Source organism: Miscanthus floridulus, chromosome 16 (genome assembly GCF_019320115.1).
Source record: "Miscanthus floridulus cultivar M001 chromosome 16, ASM1932011v1, whole genome shotgun sequence".
In the NCBI taxonomy this organism is placed as follows: domain Eukaryota; kingdom Viridiplantae; phylum Streptophyta; class Magnoliopsida; order Poales; family Poaceae; genus Miscanthus; species Miscanthus floridulus.
Genome location: NC_089595.1, coordinates 30672442 through 30698588, shown reverse-complemented (window position 1 = coordinate 30698588; position 26147 = coordinate 30672442). Strand labels below are relative to the sequence as shown.

The following is a 26147-nucleotide window of genomic DNA, read 5'->3' as shown; positions in this document are numbered from 1 at the left end:
AGGCGGGGAGCGAGAACCTGCCCCTTCATCCTCATCGCCCGTGCTCAGCATCCCGAGCTCGATGTGGAAGCCCTCACGAGTGGGGTCGTAAGTAACTTCGTCATTAGAGTCGGAGTAGCCGAAGCAGTAGTCGCTCGTGGCCAGGAAGCAGCGCATGGCTCTAGGGTCGCGGAGCCTAAAGAAGTCCGCTCCGGCCCACGCCTCGTCCTCCTCCGAGGAGTCAGCGTGGGTGTGGATCAAGGTCGTGGCGTCGAGGTCGAGGGCGAAGCGTTGGTGGTGTCCTGAGGGCTCCGCGTGAGCGGAAGCGTAGGCGGAAGCATAGGCGGCAGCGGCATTTCTCAACCCAAAGGGGTACGGGGATGGTGCCATCACCGGGCTTCGCTCCATCGAAGTCGACTCCTCAGGAGGTGGCGGGGCAGAGCTTGATGATGGGACATCGCTGCGCGCCACCGGCGTTTTTCCCTTGCCCAGGCTTAAGCTAGACAGGTCCCCAACTAGGGACTCTGTGCCAGTAGTCGGGCATGGGATGCCAGCGGAGCATGATGCGTCGCCCTGAGCTTGCGCGGGGTGGTCCCGCTCACGTCGTGCCTGGGCTACCGGTGCGTGGTGCCATTGTCGGTCGGTGGGGCTCTGGGTGAGAGGAGTACCATATCGTACTCATGTCCTAGAGACATGAACTCTAGGCACCCGAACCAAATCACCGTGTCGATACGCAGTGGACACGCGGGATCTACCATCCGAGACTTGTTGGGATGACAAGGCTGACACGCAGTAGATCCCCTACCTAGCGCGCCAACTATCGGTGTTTTGGACTGACGGGCCCTCAACCAACTAGTGAAAATGAACTGCATGCCCCTAGTCCCGGATGGTGATGCAAAGAGACACAAGGTTTATACTGGTTCAGGAAATAGGTGCCCTACGTCTAGTCTGAGAGATCGATCTTGTATTCCTTGCACCGAGGTGCTTGTAGTAGGGGTTTACAAGTAGGACAAGAGAGGGAGCTAGTCCCAGGTCTCTGCATGGAGCGGTGTGGGTTGCTTGAGATGTTGATCTCTTGCGGTGAGGAAGTGAACGTGTGTGTTCGTGTTTGTCTGTCTTGTATGTCCTCCCCCCTTCTAAGCGGCCCCAGTCACCCTCTTTTATAGTTGAAGGGAGGCGTAGGGGCATTACATGGGGTTGCTACGTGGTGTCATGTGAACAGAGGCGACATGTCCGAGCCCTATAGCTTGTCGCTGTGGCGGCATGGTCAGTGAAGCGGTCTTGTCCTTGATGCACTAGAGCGACGCGCCGGTCATGCCCGATCCTGTGCGACGTGGGAGCTCCAGTGATAGCTTGATGCAGGGCATGGCGGATGACGTGCCGGTCGCTGTATGTCAACAGTGTAGAGAGCCAAGGCTTAGTTGATGCAGAGGCCGAACCGTCTTGAGAGTTGTATATTCTTATTTTAGCATATTGTGGCTAGTGATGAGCTCATTATGTATCCTCTCAAGTTTATCATGTTTTTCTTTAAGCTCTTTCTTAGAAGATTTGAGCTCCTTGAGTTTGGATGACATAGCATCATTTGCTTCTCTAAGCTCAACACTAGCCTTTTCCGCTATGTCACATTTAGCTAAAAGAGAGTCATTCTTAATTTCAAGCTTTTCATTCTTAGCTCTAGTCTTTCTAATGATCTTAGTGTATTGATTTAACAATTTAACAAGATCATCCTATGAAGGTGATTCAAATTCATCATCATCACTATCACTATCACTATCATCATTATTAGCATGATCATCACCACTACTATCATCATCATTTGATACCTTTTGTTCACCCTTGGCCATAAGGCATAGGTATGTAGAGGATGATGGCGATGGTGTCGGTGAAGATGATGAAGAGTCAATCACAATGGCAGCCACCTTCTCATTATCACTATCATCATTGGATGAGCAACTTGATGAATCAATGTCCGTGAGCCAATCACCGATGATGTATGCCTTGCCATTCTTCTTTTTCTTGTGGAAGTCCTTCTTCTTGCCATCCTTCTTCTTGTGTGGCTTGTTTTTCTTCTTCTCATCTTCTTCTTCATTACTTGAGTCATCTTTCTTGCCCTTGTACTTGTTCTTGTACTTGTCTTTCTTGGGCTTGGTGCATTGATGAGCTAGATGACCAAGTTCTCCATAATTGTAGCAATCCATCTCTGAGATTGGCTTCCTTCTAGTGCTAGTGAAGAACTTCTTTTTCTTGCCATCGAACTTGATGCCACTCTTGTTGAGCTTCTTTAGCATCTTGGCGGTTCTTATCACCATGAGAGCAAGACTTGCATCATCAACTTCATCATCATTTGAGCTCTCATACTCAATTCTTGCCTTGCCCTTCTTTTGGCTAGCCTTGAATGCTAAGTCTTTGTCTTTCTTCTTGGTAGAGGATGAGTCATCTTGTGGTGTGATGTGCATATACATCTCATGAGCATTGATCTTTCCCAAGATTTATGTTGGTGTAGCGGTGGAAAGATCACCTTGATGAAGCACGATCACAATATGCCCATATTTATCAATGGGGAGGACACTCAAGATTTTTCTTACAACATCGGATGGTTGCATTTGAGTGAGTCCAAGCCCATTGACTTCCACTACAAGAACATTCAAGCGTGAGTACATTTCATTAGCACTCTCTTTAGGAAGCATCTCAAAAGAATTAAGCTTTTTCATTACAAGATGATAGCATTCCTCACGCTCGCTCTTAGTTCCCTCATGGAGCGCACAAATGTCCGACCATAGTGCATGGGTGTCCTTATGGTTCCTCACCCGGTTAAACATATATTTGCAAAGGCCTCTAAAGATGGTGTTTCGAGCCTTTACATTCCATTTCTCATAGTTCACTTCATCGCCTTGAAGGTGCGTGGGATCCCGAGGTTTTGGTAATCCTTGTGAGGCGGCTCTAAGTATTCCAACATCTAGAGCTTCTAAGTACGCCTCCATGCAGATTTTCCAATAAGAAAAATCATCCCCCTTAAAGACAGGAGGAGGTCCATCCCCGTGAGACATCTTTCCCTAGGTGGGTAAGCCTAAATACGTGAGCATGAGGCTCCGATACCAATTGAAAGGATCAAGATGCCCAAGAGAGGGTGAATTGGGCTAATTCTAAAATTCTTTGCAATAATTAAATCCTACACTTAGCCCACTTCACCCCTTGTGCCTAAAAAGTGTTTCTAATATTCTACCGCACAAAAGTTTAGCACCCTAAGTTCCAATCCTACTCTAGCATGTCAATTCTAAGTATGTAAAGACAAGAATTGAATTGCTCAAATGTAAATGCTTAAAACAAGGAGAGAAGGAGGAACACGGCGATATTTTGCCGAGGTATTGGAGAGTCGCCACTCCCCACTAGTCCTCATTGGAGCACTCGTGCAAGGGTGTAGCTCCCCCTTGATCCGTGTAAGGATCAAGTGCTCTCTATGGGTTGATTCTTTGACACTCCATCACGGTGAATCACCCACAACCGCTCACAACTTGAGTTGGGTCATCCACAAGCTCCGTCGGATGATCACTAAGCTCTCAATCACCATCAAGTCATCTAGGTGATGGCGATCACCAAGAGTAACAAGCACAAACTCTCACTTGACCACGACAAGCCTAATGAGAAGGGTGGATGCACACTTTGCTACTCTTGCTTGGATTCTCAAATCACAATCACCTCACTAGGACCTTGCACTTCTTGGCACTCTCAAGGGTCTTTCTCAACTGTTGGAATGAGCAAAAGTAATCCCTCACATGAATAGAGGAAGTATTTATACACCCTTGTTCAAAACGAAGCATTATGTGCCTCTACGGGGTGACCGGACGCTCCGGTCAGTTCACCCACCACTGAGCAGTTTAAGTTGTGACCAGACACTGACCAGTGTTCGGTCAGCACTGACCGAACGCGTTCGGTCACGAAAACTGCCCTTTAGAACATTACTGATGTTAACCGGACTCTGGCACCCAGCGTCCGGTCACTTTGCTGCTCAGTGTCCGGATAGTAGCTGGAACCTAACCAGTGTCCGGTCAGCACTGACCGGACGCGTCCGATCAGGATTCTCCCTCTCTGGGAACTTACTGGAGTTGACCGGACTCTGGCACCCAGTGTACGGTCACTCACCTCTCAACGTCCGGTCGCATCCAGATGGCTTCACCTTTATCAAATGAACTGACCGAACTCTATGCCAATGTCCGGTCACACCGAAACCAGCGTCTGGTCAACATTTGATCCTCCATTCACTTACAACTCGCAATCATATGTGAATGAAGTTTGCTCTAATTGATCAAAGGGCTATTTAGGAGCTACCTAGTGCTAGATTAGACAAGTGTGCACCACACCTAACCCACTAGACTCACCTAGGTCAAGCTACCCATCCATACCCCCCTTAATAGTATGGCCAAAGGAAAAACAAAGTCATAAACTACTCTAAGTGTCTCTTCAACACCAAACGATACTTAGAACTAGTCCATCCTTAACCTTGTCATCCATCCTTTAAAAACCAAAATGATTTCCATCGTAGGGGCACAACAACCATGATTGCCCAATCAATTGCCATTACCATGACCTCACTTAATTGCATCTGCAAAACACACGTTAGTCACAGTAATCTCGTATTGTCATTAATCACCGAAACCCAACTTGGGGCCTAGATGCTTTCAACCGCAAGAACCTACTCACAAGTGAGGTAACTAAATAACATGAGCAATCCGCTAGAGTTACCTTTCGGCGCTCCATCGGGGAAGGCACAAGACCCCTCACAATCACCACGATCAGAGCTGGAGATAATCACCAACCTCCGCTCAATGATCCTTGCTACTCCAAGCCGTCTAGGTGGCGGCAACCACCGAGAGAAACAAGTGAACCCTGCAGCAAAACACAAATACCAAGTGCCTCTAGATGCAATCACTCAAGCAATGCACTTGGATTTTCTCCTAATCTCACAATGATGATGGATCAATGATGGAGATGAGTGGGAGGGCTTTGCCTCTAGATGTCAATGCAAATGGCCAAGAACATGATCTTGAGCCGGCCATGGAGCTTAAATAGAAGCCCCCACGAAATAGAGTCGTTGGCTCCTTAGTCCACTAAAAAACAGGATGACCGGACGCGCAGGTCAGATCGATCGGACGCTGGACCCCAGCGTCCGGTCGTGCGATGTGTGCCACATGTCCCCTACTTCAAATGTTGATCACCCGATCTCAACGGTCATCAGTACGTTTAAGTTGTGACCGGATGCGCTGCTTTGAAGTGATCGGACACAGGATCTCAGCGTCTGGTCGTTTCCGGTAAGCATCCAAAAGCAAAAAAACACGATCGAATGTGTCCGGTCATGCCTGACCAGACACACCCAGTGTTCGGTCACTCGACGTCTCCTCTGTGTGCTACCATGTCAGCAGGACCAGACGCACCCCGTCAGCGTCCGGTAACTAAGTGACCCAGCGTCTGGTCAAAGACCGACGCCAGCGTCTTCACACTCTCACTGACCAAACGCGCCGGTCCTACGGAGACCGGCGTCCGGTCACTTACAGTGACCTCCGTCTTTTCTATATAGAGCGCCGGTGAAGTTCCTAACCCTTGCTCAAATGTACCAACCACAAAAGTGTATCACCTTGTTTACATGTGTTAGCATATTTTCACAAATGTTTTCAAGGGTGTTAGCACTCCACTAGATCCTAAATGCATATGCAATGAGTTAGAGCATCTAGTGGCACTTTGATAACCACATTTCAATATGAGTTTCACCCCTCTTAATAGTACGACTATCGATCCTAAATGTGATCACACTCGCTAAGTGTCTCGATCACCAAAATAAAATGGCTCCTACCACTTATACCTTTGCCTTGAGCCTTTTGTTTTTCTCTTTCTTCTTTTCAAGTCCAAGCACTTGATTATTACCATGGCATCACCATCATCATGTCATGATCTTCATTTGCTTCACCACTTGGAATAGTGCTACCTATCTCAATCACTTTGATAAATTAGGTTAGCACTAAGGGTTTCATCAATTCATCAAAACTAAACTAGAGCTTTCAATCTCCCCCTTTTTGGTAATTGATGACAACCCTTACACAAAGATATGAATTAAAATTTAATTGAATCCATGTTGCTTGCCCAAGCATATTTACCATGTGTAAAAGAATATGGACAAGTTTTATGAACTCCAAATGGTAGCAATTGCTCCTCCTACATATGTGCTAAGGGTTTGGATTGTAGCTTGCACATATGCTTAGATAGGAAATATAGGAGATAATTTCTACCAAATGATGCTAAGATATAAGAGATGGACCTTTGAAGCATGATACCAATCGGAGTGCACCAATATATCATCCTTAGCACCATTAGTAACTAGACATACAAAAAAACTAGAATATCCCGTGAGATCAACATTAGAAGTAAGGGTCTAGTTTTCATAATATGAGCATGAGTCTAGTTACTTAACCTATGCATGCTAGTTTTTCATTTCATCATTCAACCCTATAACTAGCATACACCACACAAGCGTGGATATTGAAATTTAAGACTTGTGCTATGCAAGCAAATATATGAAATGCACATTTAAAATGCAACATACAAGTTTATGAGCTTGCTCCCCCTACTTGTGTGCAATTTTGATTGATTGATCCCCTTACAATGTCATTTCATTTGTTTGCTTCCCCTATCTTACTATCTTTGTAAATTTCTCTCCTACTTGTGTGCAATTTTGATTGATTGATCCCCTTACAATATTATTTCATGTGTTTGCTTCCCCTATCTTACTATCTTTGTGAATTTCTCTCCCCCTTTGTCAATAATTAGCACAAAAGGCGAGCTCAAATTATAGATAGGTTGGGGTGAAACCATGTGAAGTGAGGATTATTTTCCTAATTTGGTTCAATCTAGATTACTTGCAAAAGATATTAACTTGGTTTGATCCAAGGACAAGCTTCTTCACACCTCCAAATAAGGGTTATCTTGTACCATGTTGAGTTAAACACTTACAACTCATTTTCTAGATCAAACACTAGGTTTACAAGCCCACAAACATGTCATGCTACCACTAGATCATTTCAAGCATACAAGCAATAGTGGTACCATACAAGCATCAAATTCATTTGATTTTCATGAATGAGAAAAGATGTCTAGATGCACTAAACATGTCCTTAGCAAGGATGTATGACATGCCAATCAATTTTTACCTTGAATTGCTCGAAGGAGAGACATGTCATATAATGGGGGGTGCATCAACATATATTTGAGAAATCCAATATGTTCAATTCATTCCTTAGCTTGCAAAACCTCTTTTCATCAAGTGGCTTGGTGAAGATATCGGCAAGTTGATCTTCGGTGCCCACACTCTCAATGCAAATGTCCCCTTTTTGTTGGTGATCTCTTATGAAATGATGGTGAACATCAATGTGCTTTGTTTTTGAATGTTGAACCAGGTTGTTGGTGAGCTTTATGACACTCTCATTGTCACATAGCAATGGCACTTGCTTGAATTTGATCCCAAAGTCACTCAAAGTAGCCTTCATCCAAAGTAATTGAGCACAACAACTACCGGCCGAAATGTACTCCGCTTCGGCGGTTGAAAGTACCACACTATTTTGCTTCTTTGATGACTAAGACACAAGTGATCTTTCCAATAGTTGACATGTGCCCGATGTGCTCTTTCTCTCAACTTTGCATCCCGCATAATCAGAGTCCGAATATCCAATCAACTCAAATCTTGCTCCTTTGGGATACCACAAACCAACATTTTGTGTATGCTTCAAGCACCTCAATATTCTTTTTGTTGCCTTCGAATGACTTTCTCTTAGTGAGGCTTGAAATCTAGCACACATACATACACTAAACATCACATCCGGCCTTGATGCGGTCACATAGAGTAGGCTTCCAATCATAGACCGATACATCTTTTGATCCACCATGTTGCCACTAGCATCACTATCCAAGTTTCCACTTGTCCCCATTGGTGTACTAATAGCTTTGGCATCATCCATTCCAAACTTCTTGAGCATGTCCTTGATATACTTGTCTTGACTCACAAATGTGCTATTCTTCATTTGCTTGATTTGAAGACCAAGGAAGTAACTAAGCTCACCAATCATAGACATCTCAAACTCACTTGCCATCATCTTGCCAAACTCCTCACAAAAATCTTGATTTATTGACCCAAATATGATATCATCAATATAGATTTGCATTACAAACAAGTCATTTCCAAGCTTCTTGGTGAAGAGAGTGGTGTCAACCTTTCCCATCTTGAATCCCTTAGAGAGTAGGAAATCTCTTAATCTCTCATACCATACTCTAGGTACTTGTTTCAATCCATACAAAGCTTTTCTCAACTTGTAAACATGGTTGTGTTTCTTTTCATCTTCAAAACCGGAGGTTGCTCAACATACACAAGCTCATTGATGTACCCATTGAGAAATACACTCTTCACATCCATTTGGTACAACTTGATGTTGTGGGCACAAGCATAGGCTAACAAGATCCTAATTGCTTCCAATCTTGCAACCGGGGCATATGTTTCTCCAAAGTCAAGACCTTCAACTTGAGTGTAACCTTGTGCCACTAATCTTGCTTTGATCCTTATTACTATCCCATCTTGATCTTGCTTGTGGCCATCATGATCTTCATTTGCTTCACCATTTAGAATAGTGCTACCTATCTCATAATCACTTTGATAAATTAGGTTAGCACTAAGGGTTTTATCAATTCATCAAAACCAAACTAGAGCTTTCAACGGGGCCCTCATTTTCCTAGAGCCAGCCAAGGCCTTCAAAGTGGCTTAGTTGTGTCTGATTTTAGGCTATTTATAGGCAACAAATAGCTAGAAGTTAGCTTCCTAGAGTCTGTCTGATTGGGAGTTAGCCACCCAACAAACAGGTTGATAGCCTCCAACCTAGTTTTGCATTGGGTCCTAGACAGCCATCCAGAAGGTGAAGAAAAGCGCAGGCAACATATTTTAGCACCATCTGACTAGCTGTGGCAAGCAAGTGAGGGAGATTTAACTTTTTACCATTATAAAGATCGGCACCTCCTCAGATAGCATCTCAACGGCTGCCGCTACATTTTCACCAGCAAAGACGGAAAACAGATACAAAAATACCACTTTTGCTCACGTGGCATGCCAGCCCTCGTGCCAGTAGGGATACAAGTCAGCATACGAGCGTGAAATGTCTCTCCTGCCCCTGCTCTCTCCTTCTCATCGCACGGCGTGGCTCCCTCTCTCCCTCGTCGCACGGCGCACCTCTCTCCCTCGACTCTCCCTCTCTCTCGTAGCTCGGCGATGCTACCCTCCCTGTGGTGCGCCCTCTCCCCTCCATCCACTCTCTCTCTCTCCCTCCCTCCCTTGTCAACGCTCGCGCTCGAGCAACAGGAAGCTCTACGGTCCTCCCCTCCCGACGGCACGCTACACCTCCCTTCCCGACGGCAATCCTCCCTCCCTCTCCCTCAAGCACACCTCCGACGACGTGGATCTGGGCGAGGAGCTCCTCCCTCTCCTCCTCCGGTGGCTGCGTGGTTGTCGTCGGTGGCCTCGGACAGCAGCTGCCACGATGAGGCCGTCGAGGTCTGCATCGAGCTGGACGCTAACGATGAAGCCGTGGACGATGAAGCTGACGAACGACGAGGAGCTCCCGCACCGCGCGCACGCAGACGCCGGTTGTTGGATTCCGTAACGGAGGCGATCGGCGCGGTGATGCTGGAGTGGCTGCACGCGTGCCCTCTAGGCTGGAACCGTGTGTTGGTCGGGGAAGCCGATGCCACGCACGAGGCCATCGAGCTGGAGCTCGATGTGCCGTCGTCCTCGCCCTCGCCCTCGCCAGTGGTCGGCATCAGGAGGGTGACGGAGCTGGCCATGGAGCTATGCGCGAACGGGCGTCGCCGTGGTGACGCGGCTGCTGCTGCGCGTGTCGGCGGCCGCCGACGCGTGCGCCGTGTGCGGGTTGGCCGCCGTGGACGGCCGGGCCGTGTCCGCCGACAGCAGGTTGATTTACGGCGCCGACGGGACCTCTAACGTCCCTGTAGTGCGCGCGCTCGCGTGCTGCGTGGCCACGCACCCTGGGCCCGTTGGCGGCGTGCGCGTCACTCGTGGCTCCTTCTACGCGCACGAGTATGCGCTCTGGCGCTTGGTCGCACTCTCGTAGACCTCGCCGACCTCCGAAGGCTAGCGTTGTCGGCGAAGGAGGCAAGGCCGAACGTGGCGCGCATGGCGTCGGGCACCCGCCCAGAGAGCTGGTTGTTGCAGGCGTCGTGCCAGGTGCGGGTGTCGTCGCCGTCGTCGGGCCAGGGCGTGGGCACCGCCGCCTGGCCGGAGCGCCGCCGCCGCCGGGCACGAGCTGCCGCGTTCTGTGCTGCGAGCGTGGGCATCGCTAGGGCGCGAGCTGCCGAGGCACGGTGCAAGCGCACGCACCGTCTGGCCGGAGCACCGCCGCCGTCAGGCATGAGGTGCTGAGCTGCAGGTGCCTGGGGCTACCAGCGTGGCCAACGTTGGACGCGTGAGTTGCCACGGCCGCCAAGAGCACGGGGCGAAAATGCTAGTTGCGTGGGTGGAGAGGAAAATGGCAGGAAGGACATTTCACATGTCCTGCTGACTCGAATCCACGCTGGCATGAGGAGCTGGTGTGTCACGCAAGCAAAAGTGATAAATTTGTAGCTATTTTCTCTCTGTGCTGGTAAAAATGTATTGGTATCCGTTAAAATGCTATTTGAGGATGTGACATTTATTGTAATGGTAAAAAGTTAAATCTTTCAGCAAGTGAGGTCAATCGGCCTGTTCGCTGGTTAGTTTCTGAGCTGGTTTGGACTGGCTGGTGCTGGTTTATTGTGAGAGAAAAACATTGTTGGCTGGCTGGTTTGGGCTGGCTGAAACCAACAAGCGAACAGGGCGAATGTAGTGATCATTGGATGAGGAATCTAATGCTAGCTGTTGGTCCATCGCTCGTTCGTTCCAGATGGATCAAGGGCTGTGGAATCTGTAGTGCCGTGGTGCTGCAAACATCTCACGTTTCCTTCTGTCTTCGTAGACGTAGCAGTTGAATTTTCTGTAAAGCTATGTTTAGTTCGTGAAATTTAGGAATTTAGTTATTGTAGTATTTTTTTTTATTTAGTAATTAGTGTTCAATCATAGACTAATTAGAGTAAGTATAATAGTAGGCTGTAAGCCGACTAAATGCTGAGGTGGAGGAGAGAGGGGATGAGAGAGAGGAGAAGCGGGCTGTAAGCTTACAGCCAACTTGGGCACAAGAACCAAGAAAGTCTGTGAGAGAGACAAGTGGACCATGTATTAACTGTAAAGAGCCAACTACTATATGAGTGGGTTGAGAGAAGGCTGCAAGGAACCTTACAGCCAGTAAGCCGGCTGTATTATTAGCCTTGCTCTTAGACTCAAAACGTTCGTCTCGCGATTTCCAACCAAACTGTGTAATTAGTTTTTTTTTTATCTACATTTAATGTTCTATACACGTATCGTAAGATTCGATGTGATGGCTACTGTAGCATTTTTTGAAAAACTTTTTAGAAACTAAACGAGCACTAACAAAGAAAAAAAATGTGCTACATATGGAGCAAGTTGCTTGGTGTCTGCCTTTCCAATTGGCCGACCAGCCTGATCATATCATTATGCAGGCAGATGACCTTTGACAAATTTGAGCAGCAGCCGTCGTTTTCAGACGACGTGTTCTGTAGCGTAGCGTAATGCCTCTCGCCTTTTATGGCCAGCTCATTTTGTTGAAAAAACAAATTAAAAATATTATTTTGATTAATTTGATGTGAAAAAAATACTATTTTAATTAAAAACAAACTAAAAAGTACGTATTAAAAGAAAAACAAGGTCACCAGAAGAGACGAGGCGAGGAAAGGAGCGAGAAACACACCAGACAGAAACCGTAGAATCCAGAGGTGAAGGAAGCAAAGTTGCAGCATGCGGGGACCAGGGTTGTTCGGCAGGATCTATCGTGGGTACGACTGATTTATAGAATTTGTTGTAAGGAAAAAATATTATTTTATAACTTAAAAAATATGATTGATACTGACCAATAAGCTCGAATGAATTATTAGCATGTTCGTTTGACTGTGGCTTGTCATAAACGATCGTAAATTTTCAACCAGAATAGTATTTTTCTCTCACATAGACCAGCTAGCGGTACTTCTTCACAAACCAACAACTATACGAATTAACCAACCGAAAAGACTGCACACACATATATATATATATATATATATATATATATATATATATATATATATATATATATATATATAGATCGGAGGCCACGGTTTAATTTATAAATAGTATTTTTCTTTCCTAATAAATCAAATAAACCGTTCACGAAGCGAACAGCACGAGCTACAGTGACCCCACGACGCCGCCACCACCGCCACGACTCCACGAGGTCAAGAACCTGTAAGAGGAGGAGAGGTTATTGAGGAGGAGATGGCCGGCGCGGAGGGCGAGAGGTGGGTGGGGCTGGCGACGGACTTCTCGGAGGGGAGCCGGGCGGCGCTGCGGTGGGCGGCGGCCAACCTGCTGCGCGCCGGCGACCACCTGCTGCTGCTGCACGTCATCAAGGAGCCCGACTACGAGCAGAGTGAGGCCATCCTCTGGGAATCCACAGGCTCCCGTACGCACCCTTTCTCCAATCTCTACCTCCTCCTACTACCCTTTGCTTGGTGCTTGCAATTGCAATTCCTAGGTGCTAGTGCTACTGCTACCTAGCCGTTCAGTCCCCCCCCCCCCCCCCCCCCCCCCCCCCCCCCCCCACCCCCACAAACGCAAGCACTACGACGATTTCGCGGCCATTAAAGATCCGCGAAGCCTCGGATTACTTGCTGCTCCATGATCCATACCGTGCGTGCCATGTACGAGGCGACTGATTGACTATAACGCCTGATTTTGCCCGTCAATCTGCGCGCGGTGGTTGTGATTCTTGGCCTTCTTGCCTTACCTGCTTGCGGATGTTTTTTTTAAGAGACAACCTGCTTGCCGATGTTGGGAGTTCCTGTTTCTGCTGGGAAAAAAAAGGTTGCAGAGCTTACTCTTGTCGGCAACAATTTTCAGAAAAGAAATGACCTTGTCCTACTGGTGCTCCTCTCCTGTGTTTGGAGAAAGTAGGGAGCTCATCTAATCTTCTAGATTTGGGATTCGGAGTAACAGTCGTTGATCTTATGTGTGTTGTTAGAAGCTGGCAGTATCTTTGCTATATTCTAGTCTGGACTGATTCATTTCCTTTATTCGGTTTACCATGCTTTCCTAAAGCTGGATCACGGCCTACCTTTAACCTAAAGATTTGGGGGTTGAAATAGAATGACACAGGGGAAATTGGTGTGAGGTGTGTGCCTGCTACTAATCATGCCTCAAATTAAATCTGTGTCGACTTCATCATCAGTTTACTTGATTTTCTAATGGCCGGCCGTCAGTCGACGCTACTGCTAGTTTAGTACCATTTCCTATATGGAAGACTTGCTAACTACCATATGCTGCCTTGATGCAGTCACTTTGACTATAAGCTTTTGTTCAGCTCAGAGGTCAAAGCTGTTTTCCATTTTCTTCATAAAGAGGCCACTGCTTTCAACTGATTTTTAGCCTGCTAGTCGGTAAATTTGCTGCTAGTAAACATCGCAAACTACTCAGGGGCCGTTCACTTTCATCTTCTCTAAGTATTAACCTGGCTAGCCTGTGACATCAAAATTTCATTAGAGATGATGATGCTAGAGTAAGGAACAGGACCTGGTATTCTTACACAGACAGTATATATTTCGGATTTCGGATACATAAAGTGAAATTCAGATTTTATTTTTATCTGTTCCATTCATCCTATTCTGCCGCTTTAAGATTGAGTGATCAATTCCAGTAATCCATATGGTTCAGCTTACTATCTGTGCTTTTGCCATTTCATAGCATCAATGTAGGGCAAAATATTTTCAATGTTGATGTTACTTTCAACCTAACATGATTTAACATCATCAATGTCGTTATTTTGTGATGGTCTGAATGCTCAATAACCTCACTGCACTTTCTTTTTTGTTAAATATAATAGCGTTGATTCCCCTCTCGGAATTCTCTGACCCTATTATCGCGAAGAAATATGGAGCAAAACCCGACATAGAAACCTTGGACCTCCTGAACACTACAGCTACCCAGAAGGAGGTGAGCACGGCAAGCCTTTGATTGTGTTATCTGCTATTTCCTTCTCAGTGTTGCTTTATTGAGGTTTTGAGTTTCTTTTGACAAACAGATTATGGTGGTTGTGAAAGTCCTGTGGGGAGATCCGCGTGAGAAGCTCTGTCAAGTTATCCATGACACCCCGTTGAGCTGCTTGGTTATAGGAAGCAGGGGCCTTGGCAAGCTCAAGAGGTTGTACCATCTTGTGACTTCTGGGCAATTGGGCATACTGTCTTTGCAAATAGCAGTGCTGATCTTCTGATATCTTCCTGCAGGGTGCTCTTGGGAAGCGTCAGCGATTATGTCGTGAACAACGCAACTTGCCCTGTCACCGTTGTCAAGTCATCAAGCACAGAAGGTTGATCTCATCACCGAAATGCCTGAATGTGTAGTTATACTAAAGATGGTTGGCCTGATGAAGAACATGAACTAGTTTCTAGCTATCTGAAACATATTGAACCAGGCAGTTCTATTGTAATAATAGACAAACTACCTTATGAAGGACATGGTTATGTAATAGGACTGTTTACCAGAGTAGATGTACTATGCTTTTGTTGCTGTACGAGTGATGTTTATATCTTTGAGGGTTTGAAGAAGTGGATCCTATTATTCTTCTGCTGTTCTATGTGATGTCTATGCTGGTACTTAAAAAATCCCTTTCAATTTTGACTATGAAAATCGAAGGACTGTATATTTCAGACGATAGATGAACATGCTCAGAGGAAGAAGCTTTCCGGCGGTGAGTATATGATGACAGATGTTATGGGTACATGTAACTATGGGTGTATCAATATGCAATGCAAGTCAAGCAGCACTACAGATGCAAATTCAACCACTGACCAGATCAGGGAGCACCATGTAGCATGAGCTTCCAAGCAAGCATAGAAAGGGAACATCCATGTACAACGCTTGTTCATCACAGTACACTGATACATTCAAACCAGAGCCAAATGCCAACAGCATCAGCATCTAGAAGACCTACCATGTCTCGGGCGCTACAGAGCAAACTACTGGTAGCAAAGTTTAATTCTACACATCAGATCCACCCATCCATCCACCATCGAACGAGCAATGTACATTGGAACCCATTTAATCTGTGGAAGCAGTTCACAGTGGCCCGAGGAAGTCACCAGCGATCGTAGCAAGGAGCTGGAACTGGCGGTCAGCCTCCATCCAGCGGAACCCCAGGACCTTGAAGCGCACAGCAGTGTCCTTCTCCAGCTTCGAGTGGTCATTCATGAACATCGCATTCTCCCCACCTATGTACTTGTAGTCGCTCATCGACTTCTCAGCCAGGAAGATGCTCTCCACAGGTCCAGATTTCAGGAACACACCATGCTTGAGGATCCTGTCCACGTGGCCAACCATGACCTCACCCTTCATAGGCTTCTGCGTGATGCAGGTAAATGAAACTGGGAATAGAACATCTCCAGTTAGCTCACGCACTTTCCCTTCAGATATTGCCTTCAGCTGACTAACGGCAACGTAGTAGCCATGCTCTTTGGAGGCCCTCCTGTTTGTGACATCCTCCAGAAGACGCACGATGATAGCCTTGCGGAGCAGGAGGCCCTTGCGGTCCAGCTGGCTAGGTGAGATCAACACATTCCATGACATCTCTGCCTCAAGAAAAACCATGGCTGAGTACCTGCCAAAAAGATACAAGACCTTTTAGGGGCTTGGTAAAACTCAGCTGGAACAAAGGACATGCAATTGTGAATGCAGTATTAGATCATTTCAGGTAAAATTGGGGTAAAATATTCTTTCATAGAAGACATACAATTGTGAATGCAGCATTGTCATGCAGTAGATTAGAATGATATAAAACAAAACTATGTTGGGAGGCAACGCTAACTAAAATTTGCTTGGGGTTATAGGAAATATCAAAATTTTCGTAGAAGACATAGTTATGTAGCATGGCTTCTGTTATGGATTATAGGAAATATCAAAAGGTTCGAGGATGCTGGCACAGCCGCACATGTACTGTGAGGATGCTTCCACATCATCACAAGAATTTAATGGCAAAGATAGGGAAAGGATAGCTTTTAGTCTGATACAGTTCTCTTTTCTAGGCTTATATAGAGGATCATCCTCCATCATCATCACAAGAATTTAATGGCAGAGATAGGGAAAGTATAGCTTTTAGTCTGATAATACAGTTCTCTTTTCTAATATGGAGGACTTCTCTTACTAAAAGCTTACAGAAACTACTAGAATCAAAACAATGCTGGAACCTAGGCTTATAGTCTGAAACAATTCTCCTCTATAGGCTTACGTAGAGGACTCCACCTATTAACAGCTTACAGAAACTACTGGAATCAAAACAATGCTGGAACCTAGCCATCATATAATCTAACAGCAATTATCTACTTACAATTGTTTCCTCACAGCCCACCCTATACTGTGTCCCAGAGAAGTTCGCACAAAGATGACTTCAAAATAAAATAAGACATGTACAGTTAGTTTCTTTTAATTGGGGTTATAATAATGTAAGGTTCATATTTTACACTTTCGGCATTTCAGACATGTAGTGCTACAGAGTTGTGAGCACATAACAAAGTATGCCGAATGCGGTGGCAGCAGCCAGCAGGGAAGACTATGGATACGAGATGGTTGCCCTGACACCTAAAGGCCCCATCAACCAGCTCTGAGGACATGCCCATTGCAGCAATACCTGGAGTACAAACAGTTGAATTCTACTAGGGTACTATAATTGAGCTATCCTAGCGCAATACATGAGACGAATCGTTCCTACTTCCTAGACAGTTATGGCAGCAGCAACCTACGGAAGCAATGAAACAACCGAACAAATTAATACGGAAAACAGCATGGGTACATTATCATTTCTAGTTTCTAATTGTAGATGCACAAGCAGAATGAAGCTAGACCTGATTTCTTGTGTACGAAATTTTCCTTTCCATTACTACCTGATGAACCCAAAGTAATAATTTCAGATAGACCAACGCAGACCCTCGTGCTAGTCTCAATTACTCACTGGACCTGCCTGTATGACGCCAACCCAACAACAGATCATTCAGTGTCGCAGAGCAGAGGCGGATCCAGAAAAGGGACAAATCTGATATTATTTTTGCGAAATGTTCGAAGTTAGTAGGCATTGAATAGCCACATAGTTAGGGTTTGGCGCTGGCTTTCGCATAGCAGGAAGTGAAGAGAAGGGATGGGAATACCTGGTGAGTGCCCGTCGCCGGCGAAGACACCGACGAAGGCCTCGGCACCTGGCGTAGGGCGGCGACGGCGGCAGCGGCGGCGGCAGTCGTCCACCCAGTCGTCGCAGAGAGAGAGAGAGAGTGAGACGAACAAGATGCTCTGAAGTCGACCGAAGCGACTTGTCTCTGCACTTCTGCAGTCGCTGTGCATATAGCCGTTCACTTCTATCCGACAGTGGAGCCAGAAATATGCGCCGCTGCACTTGGCTTGCTGGGCCGGCCCAACATCACGACGCACGTATCCCTGGTCGACTCTGTCGCCGCCGCCGATGGCCGGGTCGGCGTTCCTCTTCCCAGCCATCCGCCACCGCGACGCTCCGAGCTCCCTACCTCGCCGGCGCTCCCCTCCCCTCTCCTCTCTGATCCGGCGGCGTGGCACGTCAGCAGACTCCTACCTCGCCAGCGCTCCCCTTCCCCGCCCCCGCCATCGCAGTCAATACGGCACCGTCGCCGCAGACGCTGCCGGCCCGTGGCTGGTTATGGCGACAGCATTCCTCGCCTCGCCGGTGCTCACATCTGTACCACCGCGAAGCTCCGGCTTCGTGGCTGCAGGCTCTGTCGCCCCATGGTCGTCGGTGGACTATAAAAGACTAGTTTCGTATGGCTTATTGCACAGAACTAGAAAACCAAAACTATCTGAACATGATGGCCAAGGAGGCTGTTGAGCCATACTCCTGATTGCAGATGGGATATAATCTGTATCTGTACTACTAGAATTCACCAATAACAACATCTGTCATTTGCTCCCTGAAAAATAGAAAAAACAATAATTCAACATAATGGGCAAGTATGATTCAGAGAAGAAGTGTATTATTTTACTTTGAAATATTACCATCAAGAGTTCAGAGAAGCTATTGATGACCATGTAGGATTTAGAGCTTCCATATCAGTCTTCCTTCAATGATCAATCCAAGCACAATCCAGTAAGAGAGGACAAAAAAATAATCAAATTAGAACAAGCAGTTTGCCGATGGAGAGCAATAGATGACATGACACTAGTGTAGAGATTTTGCCACCAGTTTGCTGATGGAGAGCACAAGCAGAAACCTGAGCCCAGCGCACGACCTTCATCGATCGCCGCCGCCGCACGACCTTCACCGCTCGCGCCAAAAACGTGAGGCCGGCGCCAAACCAGCGAGGTGGATTCGCGCCAGAAAAATTACCGCAGGAGCAATTGGGCTCATATGGGCCGGTTACAGCCTTACAGGCCTGCTTTGTTTGCAGTGTTTGCTGGTCTCACGGTTGGATGCATATTGGATGGTTCAGATGTTCGACTGGAGAGGGAAGTCGTTTCGGTCGACTTTAGAGGACTCGCTATCCACCTTGTGGAAGTGCCGCGTGGGTGCTTGGGTGGCTGATTAGCGGGGCCTGGGGCGGGGTCCAGCTGGAGGAGAAAGAGAAGAGGAGGGGTGTCAGCTTCCGCTGGTGCTCCTGCGGGCCAAGGCCCATAGGCGAAGCGGTTCGGGCCATGAAAAGGAAGGGCCATTTGGGTCGGACCGGACTAGAAGGAGAAGGAAGGGCCAGCGGAAGAAAATGTGAAAAGGGGACACGGGCTAGATTCGTCTCGGTGACCAGGGAAGCTGGGAAAACCTTTTCCTTTTATTTAAAAGTGTTTCCAAGGTAATTTTCAAGGAAATTCGAACTATGGTTGGAATTCGTTTGGTCACACAGTCAATCAATACAGGAGAAATCCAAATCATGCCTAAACGCTTCATCATGCATAAAAGTTTGCATGAGATGCACCATTTGTTACTTAAGAAAAAATAGACTTATGTTGAATTCAAGTAGGAGCTCAAATTCTACTCTTACTTAATTTTCGAAAAAAAAAGAAAACTTTTAGTTTTTAGTTTTTTTAACAAATTTGAATCGTTGGCATGACTTGGCATATCTCAATACATATGACAAGGTTATTTTATTTCAAAGGTTTCCAAACTTATAAATTGTTCTCTTCGTCTTGCAATATAAGGTATATAAGCGTTCAAAATTTATCGTAAATTATAAGGGATTCTAGGTGAGCTAACCCTCCAACAATTTAAAAAAGGCAGCATTCACATGCATACGTACCATTAATTTCTATTACTAACTCAAATGTGTTTTGTGGTCCTCCAAATTCAAACAAAATACTATTTAGGTGAAACAAATTCTATTTGCTTTTGTTGCTCTCTGGATATGCTTTGGGAGACTAAGTATAGAGTAGGAGACACCGGAGTGGCTGAAAGAGTCATAGATATAAAGAGGCTAAAAGTTCCATATTTTCAATTGTTTGGAAATGGTGAAAAAGAACTCTACAGAGAACCCATAAAAGTGTTCTAGAAGTATGATTGTACAAGTTTCAAAAAAAAGAAGTATGACCGTACAAGAATAGGCATTCCATGGTCCTCCAAGGTATATATCACTCCAACTTTATGTGACCAACTAAAAAGGTGAAAATGTCATAATAGGATGTGGCAACATGTGAGTCCCTGAATAAACTAGAATACTGTCACGAAGAACTCTCTAGTATTTGAAACGGATGGCTAGAAACAAGGTGGTCTATGAAACTTCTATGACCCGAAGAAAATGTGATTGCACACATACAGATTTTACTTCTATGAACCCAAGTGGATATGTCCTACCACAAGAAACCCAACCAACTGAGCTACGAATTTGCAATGCGATCCTATCAATAGAAGTTACAAGAATGATTATATAGTGATTCGTTAGCCAGACCCAGTGTTATCTTAAACGCTAAGCTGTAAATAGTTGGTAATTTACGTCTAGTCATTAGTCAGCCTAAATGGACACTCAAACTGGCAAAATGGACGTTTAAATGAGATAAACAGCTGGTTAAACGGAAGTGTGACGTATCACTATGTAGTGTTTAACGATGTGTAAACAGGCTACATGACCGTTTAAGCGGACAGTAGCTAGACCACATGTCGCGTAGAACTCTCTATTATTCGAAAGGGATGGCTAGAAAGAAGGCAGTCCACGGAACTTCTCTGACCCAAAGAAGATGTGAATGCATGCATAAGGATAGCTATAATGACCTGTCTAGGAGAGAAACACTAAGAAGAGAGTAGACGAGACTTTTGTCGCATCCGATGTGTTTCTTCGGATGCTCACCCTTTAAACTATGGCTTCATCCTACAAGTGTTATACATGAGACAGTTATTGTTCATGCATCTACCATGTATATATGTGGTTGCAGTAACTTGACATGAACATACCTTAACTCCTTCATGAACCATATATAGAGATAGGTTCGGACTTGTATATCACCGTAGAGAAATCTAGGCCCGGTATCATCTTACAGACACGTTAGGCTACTTTTCTCCAGAAAGCACGAGGCAGTGACAAAAATTGCTGCATAAGCAACAAAATTGTGAGGACAGCACGAAGCATACACCGTACAGTCACTACTGTTACTGTATCTACAACAAACAGTCGCCTTGAAAGGTTGCCATTGCCACTCGGTGGTCACACTACGCAGTCGGCCCTATTCGGCTTACCCCATATTCAGTTTGTTCAGCTTCTTTTTTCAGTTGTAACAGTGTTTTTCTCTCACAACAATTCAGCCGGAACAGTGTTTTTCAATCGGTTTTAGCCAAGTTTCAGACAAACGATCGGGGCCGAAGCATGACTGGTTATTTCATTTAAGCCCTTCAGAATGTAGGATATTATCATGCTCAGTAGTTGCTCATCTTCAGAATGTCTCATCAGAGGACTGATATTTGTGATACACGTTGAAACCAAGGTGTGCGGCCGTAAGTTGTTATACAGCCGTTTCCCTTCTTTTTAAACCCCCTGTTGGGTCATCACCACTCTCCACAACATCATCCCAAGAACACTCCCTACATCGGAGCTCAAAGAGCAAAAAGGCTTTGGTGAGCTTGAGGGCGTGTGCAGCCATGGCTATCCTCGGCACCGCGGCGGTTGAAGCGCTCATCCCGGTGGCGGCGTTGATTGGCATCGCCTTCGCGATGCTGCAGTGGTACGTGGTGGCCAGAGTCCCCGTGCCTTCGCACGCCGACGAGGGCAGCGGCGGCGGCGGCGAAGGCAGTAAGCAGGGCCGCGACGTGCGGGGGGAGGAAGAGGAAGGGGAGGAGGACGGCATGGACTACCTGCTCGTGGAGGCCCGGTGCGCCGAGATCCAGCGCGCCATCTCCATCGGCGCCACGTCGTTCCTGCTCACCGAGTACAAGTACCTGGCCGCGTTCACGGCGGCGTTCGCGGCGGTGATCTTCTTGTTCCTGGGGTCGGCGGAGCGGTTCAGCGGGAGTGCCGGCCGGCGCTGGTGAACGCGGCGTTCAGCGCGGTGGCGTTCCTGCTGGGCGCCGCGACGTCCGTGCTGTCGGGTTACCTGGGCATGCGCGTGGCCACGTTCGCGAACGCGCGCACGGCGCTGGAGGCCCGCCACGGCGTGGGGCGCGCCTTCGCCGCCGTGTTCCGGTCGGGCACCGCCATGGGCTTCCTCCTCGCATCCAGCGCGCTGCTCGTGCTCTACACCACCGTCAACCTCTTCGGCCTCTACTACGGCGACGACTGGCGCGGGCTCTACGAGTCCATCACGGGTTCCGTCGCCCTGTTCGGCCGCGTCGGCGGCGGCATCTACACCAAGGCCGCTGACGTCGGCAAGGTCGAGCGCAACATCCCCGAGGACGACCCTCGCAACCCCGCGGTACGCATGCAACGTCCTGCTGGCTGGTGGCTGCTTGCTTTGCTTTGCTTCATCATGTCCTACACGTATCTCAAAGCAAAATCGATCACCGTTAGTTGCATGCACCGACTACTCGTGTTTCCTTTTTTTTCTGCTAGAGATATATATGACGTCAGTTACAAATGAGGGTCGGTGTGTTTGCACATGCTTTTCGTACACGTAGTATGTGTGAGCAGCATGATGGTCGCCCACAATGTACGTGATGCCGTGCCGCATGTGTGATGAATTGCAGGTGATCGCCGACAACGTGGGGGACAACGTCGGCGACATCGCCGGGATGGGGTCGGACCTGTTCGGGTCGTACGCGGAGTCGTCCTGCGCCGCGCTCTTCGTGGCCTCCATCTGCTCCTTCGGGGCGGAGCACGACCTCACGGCGATGATGTACCCGCTGCTCATCAGCGCCGTCGGCCTGCTCGTGTGCGCGATCACCACCGTCGTCGCCACCGACGTCACCGAGGTGAAAGAGTCCGACGAGGTCGGGCCGGCGCTCAAGCGGCAGATCCTCATCTCCACCGTGCTCATGACCGCCGGCGTCGCCACCGTCACCTTCCTCGCCCTGCCGCCCAGCTTCACCCTCTTCGACTTCGGCAACGACAAGCACGTCAAGAACTGGTACGTTTGTATGTTTTGTGTGTTGAGTCTATTTGATTTGAGATTTGCTGCTATCTATCTGATGAAATCCTGCATGAAAATGTATGCACAGGCACCTGTTCATCTGCGTGTCGGCCGGTCTGTGGGCGGGGCTGGTGATCGGCTACGTCACCGAGTACTTCACGAGCAACGCGTACGGGCCGGTGCAGGCGGTGGCGCGGTCGTGCAGGACGGGCGCGGCGACGAACGTCATCTTCGGGCTGGCGGTGGGGTACAAGTCGGTGATCGTGCCCATCCTGGCCATCGCGGCGGCGATCTACGCCAGCTTCCGGCTGGCGGCCATGTACGGCATCGCGCTGGAGGCGCTGGGGATGCTGAGCACCATCGCCAAGGGGCTGGCCATCGACGTCTACGGGCCCATCAGCGACAACGCGGGGGGCATCGCGGAGATGGCCGGCATGCCGCGACGGGTCCGGGAGCGGACGGACGCGCTCGACGCCGCGGGCAACACCACGGCCGCCATCGTCTCCGCGGCGCTGGTGTCGCTGGCCCTCTTCGGCGCGTATGTCAGCCGGGCCGGGATCACGGAGGTGGACGTGCTGAGCCCGCGCGTGTTCGTGGGGCTCCTCGTCGGCGCCATGCTCCCCTACTGGTTCTCGGCCATGACGATGCGGAGCGTCGGCAGCGCCGCGCTGCGGATGGTGGAGGAGGTGCGCCGCTAGTTCGATACGATCCCGGGCCTCGCCGTGCCGAGGGCCTCGCCGTGCCGGACTACGCCACCTGCGTCAGGATCTCCACCAACGCCTCGCTCAAGAAGATGATGGCGCCCGGCGCGCTCGTCATGCTCAGCCCGCTCGTCGCCGGCACGCTCTTCGGGGTCGAGACGCTCGCGGGGCTCCTCGCCGGTGCACTCGTCTCCGGCGTCCAGTCGCCATCTCTGCCTCCAACAGCGGGGGTGCATGGGACAACGCCAAGAAGTACATCGAGGTCATAGCTAGAATGAATATCTTATACCCCTCTCATCTCAATGCAAGTTGACCTGTTATGAATTTATGATGCGGCTGGCATTGTGCTCCATTGGAGTGACCAAGCAATCATTGTCTCTACTGCAGGCCGGCATGTCGGAGGAGGCGAGGTCGCTGGGGCCCCAGGGATCGGAGGCGCACAAGGCGGCGGTGATCGGAGACACCATCAGAGACCCGCTAAAGGACACCTCCGGCCCGTCCCTCAACATCCTCATCAAGCTCATGGCCGTGGAGTCGCTCGTCTTCGCGCCCTTCTTCGCCGCGCACGGTGGCATCATCTTCGACCACCTCTGATCATTTGATGATCAATGCATGCTAGCATGCTGCTGCCGTTCCATGGCAAAGGCGCCGGCTGTCGCGGCGAGCCGCCTCTTGAACTTGCGGTCATCAGTCAGTAAGAATAATCGTCGTGTATGTAGCTTGCCGCCTCTTGAACTTGCGGTGATCAGTCAGTAAGAATAATCGATAATCGTCGTGTATGTAGCTTGCCGCCTCTTGAACTTGCGGTGATCATCAGTCAGTAAGAATAATCGTCGTGTATGTTAGCTTGCAACAATGTAACAAGTAATGGTGTCGATCGGTGCCTAGTTCCAGTGATGCCAGATCACCAGAGTTGGAGGCTTATTCATGTCTGGCCCTCTTATCTTACCCTTGAATATGCTCGGTATGCTGCGAAGCGAACATGCTGACCTACTGCCTGCTAGAGAAGTGACAAGCCTAACCTGAGACTGGTTCCTAAAGAAATTCCAACATTTCGCCATGGAACATTTCAATTCCTACAACATTTGGAGAAAATTTTAGTTTTCTATAAACATGACCTTAACCTGGTCACGAAAGATAGAAACACAAACAACACTGAAAATCGTCATCCGTCAATCACCAGACTGGTGCGGTATCACCCCACATTGAGCAAGTATATGAAACAGATACCCTGAGATGTAGGGTTTGCTTTCTGACCATAGAAGGTGGCTAACATTCCTGTGCCCTCAGGCTGCAATTCAATCCACCACAATCCATGAAAAATGGACTAGTTTTCCATCCCCGATCCAACTCAATACATATGGATTGAGGTGTATTAGATCCAGCCAAACAATGCCTCAGTTGGATTTTTCATCATGCCATATCCACGAATCAACAAATCACAGTTCTATGAGATTACAATGCTACTGACGCCAAACTAACCTGTCCTTCCACTTCTACAAGAGTAACAGCTTAGCCAATGGTCCCAGAGGAAACAATTTCGAGCAGGGGGCGTGCATTTTTCGTCCCTATTGCTTGTTAGTCTTACTACGTTAATTCAATAAAACGAGGATGAGCTTTCCTTCTATAATGCTGCACAAAAAGGAGTTCATACTCAACTTCCAAACCTTCTCTCCGGGATTAACTGTACATCTGGAAGGCGAGGCTGAAGCAACACTCTTTATTCCTTCTAAGAGCCTTGGCTTCCATCCCCTTCGCCACTGCCTTCAGAACTTTTCGTGCTTCTAGAAGGCGAGGCTGAAGCAACACTCTTTAGCTTTTTGTGAGATGAATGTCTGCCACCATCTGGATTGTTCCCGACCACTTGGGCCTCATCAGCATTAACAGGCTTTCTGGGAGGTGGATCGAATATTTATCATCAACATCACAATCCGCAAGCCCACCAGATTCATGCCAGAAGAAATAACAAAATATCAGTGAGATACAAGATACAAAGTATGGTTCAAAGTTCAGAAACTACAGATAGTGCAGTGAAAACGACACTCGACAAATTATCATCAATCTAACCAGCAAAAGCTAGTAAATAAATGTTAGATACAAAGTGAACTGGACATCCATCTGCACTTGCAGAAGATTGAGATACCTTGCAGGGATAGATTGCTCCTGTGAATGCATTGTTGGTGTAGAAGAATCTACTCTGTCACTAAAAGGGAAAAGAAAAGGAATTTCATGTTGGTTAAGTAAACAATGGAATCCCAAACTTCATTGGGCCCACCAACATAAAATAGGCAGCAGACAAGGAAAATGAAACAAACAAACCTGTCCTTATTAAAATAACCTTCCTGTTCCTTATCAGCACCTCTTTCGTCTGCTTTCTTTCTCATGCCAACCACACCAGTACTTTGCTTTGTTTCTGCACTCTCCACAATCTAACAAGAACACAGGCCAACCGATCATTGCCTGACTCTAAAGTAGTACATGGCACCCTAAGCCACAATTAAATATAATGGTTTCATTTAGCTAAGTACAGAAGTACAATCATCCTTCAATCAAATAGCTAAATATTCATAAGGTTGATTGATAATGACAATGTGATATATTCGAGTTTCATTTATCAAGCATACTAGCATACTACCTCTAGTCGGCAAAAGTTGTTGTTGCATACATGCAAAATAAGGAGCAAATAAGTTGCAAAATAAGGAGCAAATGAGTTACATGCCTTTTCTGGAACATCAGATTTTATTGACATGAGGTGGTAC

At 47.5% G+C, this 26147-nt stretch overlaps 2 protein-coding genes and 1 pseudogene across 6 annotated transcripts; 2 read left to right on the top strand and 1 right to left on the bottom strand.

Moving 5' to 3' along the window:
* Positions 1-12345: 12345 nt before the first annotated feature.
* Positions 12346-14762, top strand: LOC136511582 (universal stress protein PHOS32-like). The gene is made up of 4 exons (XM_066505629.1): positions 12346-12608; positions 14025-14134; positions 14223-14341; positions 14425-14762. Exons 1-4 carry the CDS (start codon positions 12422-12424, stop codon positions 14510-14512), a joined length of 504 nt encoding a protein of 167 aa, XP_066361726.1. The 5' UTR covers positions 12346-12421; the 3' UTR covers positions 14513-14762.
* A 246-nt stretch (positions 14763-15008) lies between these two features.
* On the bottom strand, positions 15009-17514 carry LOC136511580 (DNA-directed RNA polymerase V subunit 7-like). 5 transcript variants are annotated; one of them, XM_066505625.1, is made up of 3 exons: positions 17335-17514; positions 17035-17222; positions 15009-15794 (listed from the first exon to the last, which is right to left on the bottom strand). In XM_066505625.1, exon 3 carries the CDS (start codon positions 15782-15784, stop codon positions 15257-15259), a length of 528 nt encoding a protein of 175 aa, XP_066361722.1. In that variant the 5' UTR covers positions 15785-15794; positions 17035-17222; positions 17335-17514; the 3' UTR covers positions 15009-15256. The 5 variants fall into 5 exon arrangements, with proteins under 5 accessions (XP_066361722.1, XP_066361723.1, XP_066361724.1 ...); XM_066505626.1 differs by having other exon boundaries at positions 17074-17222; XM_066505627.1 differs by having other exon boundaries at positions 17035-17150.
* Positions 17515-21263: 3749 nt separating this feature from the next.
* Positions 21264-24298, top strand: LOC136511579 (pyrophosphate-energized vacuolar membrane proton pump 1-like; annotated as a pseudogene).
* Positions 24299-26147: the final 1849 nt, after the last annotated feature.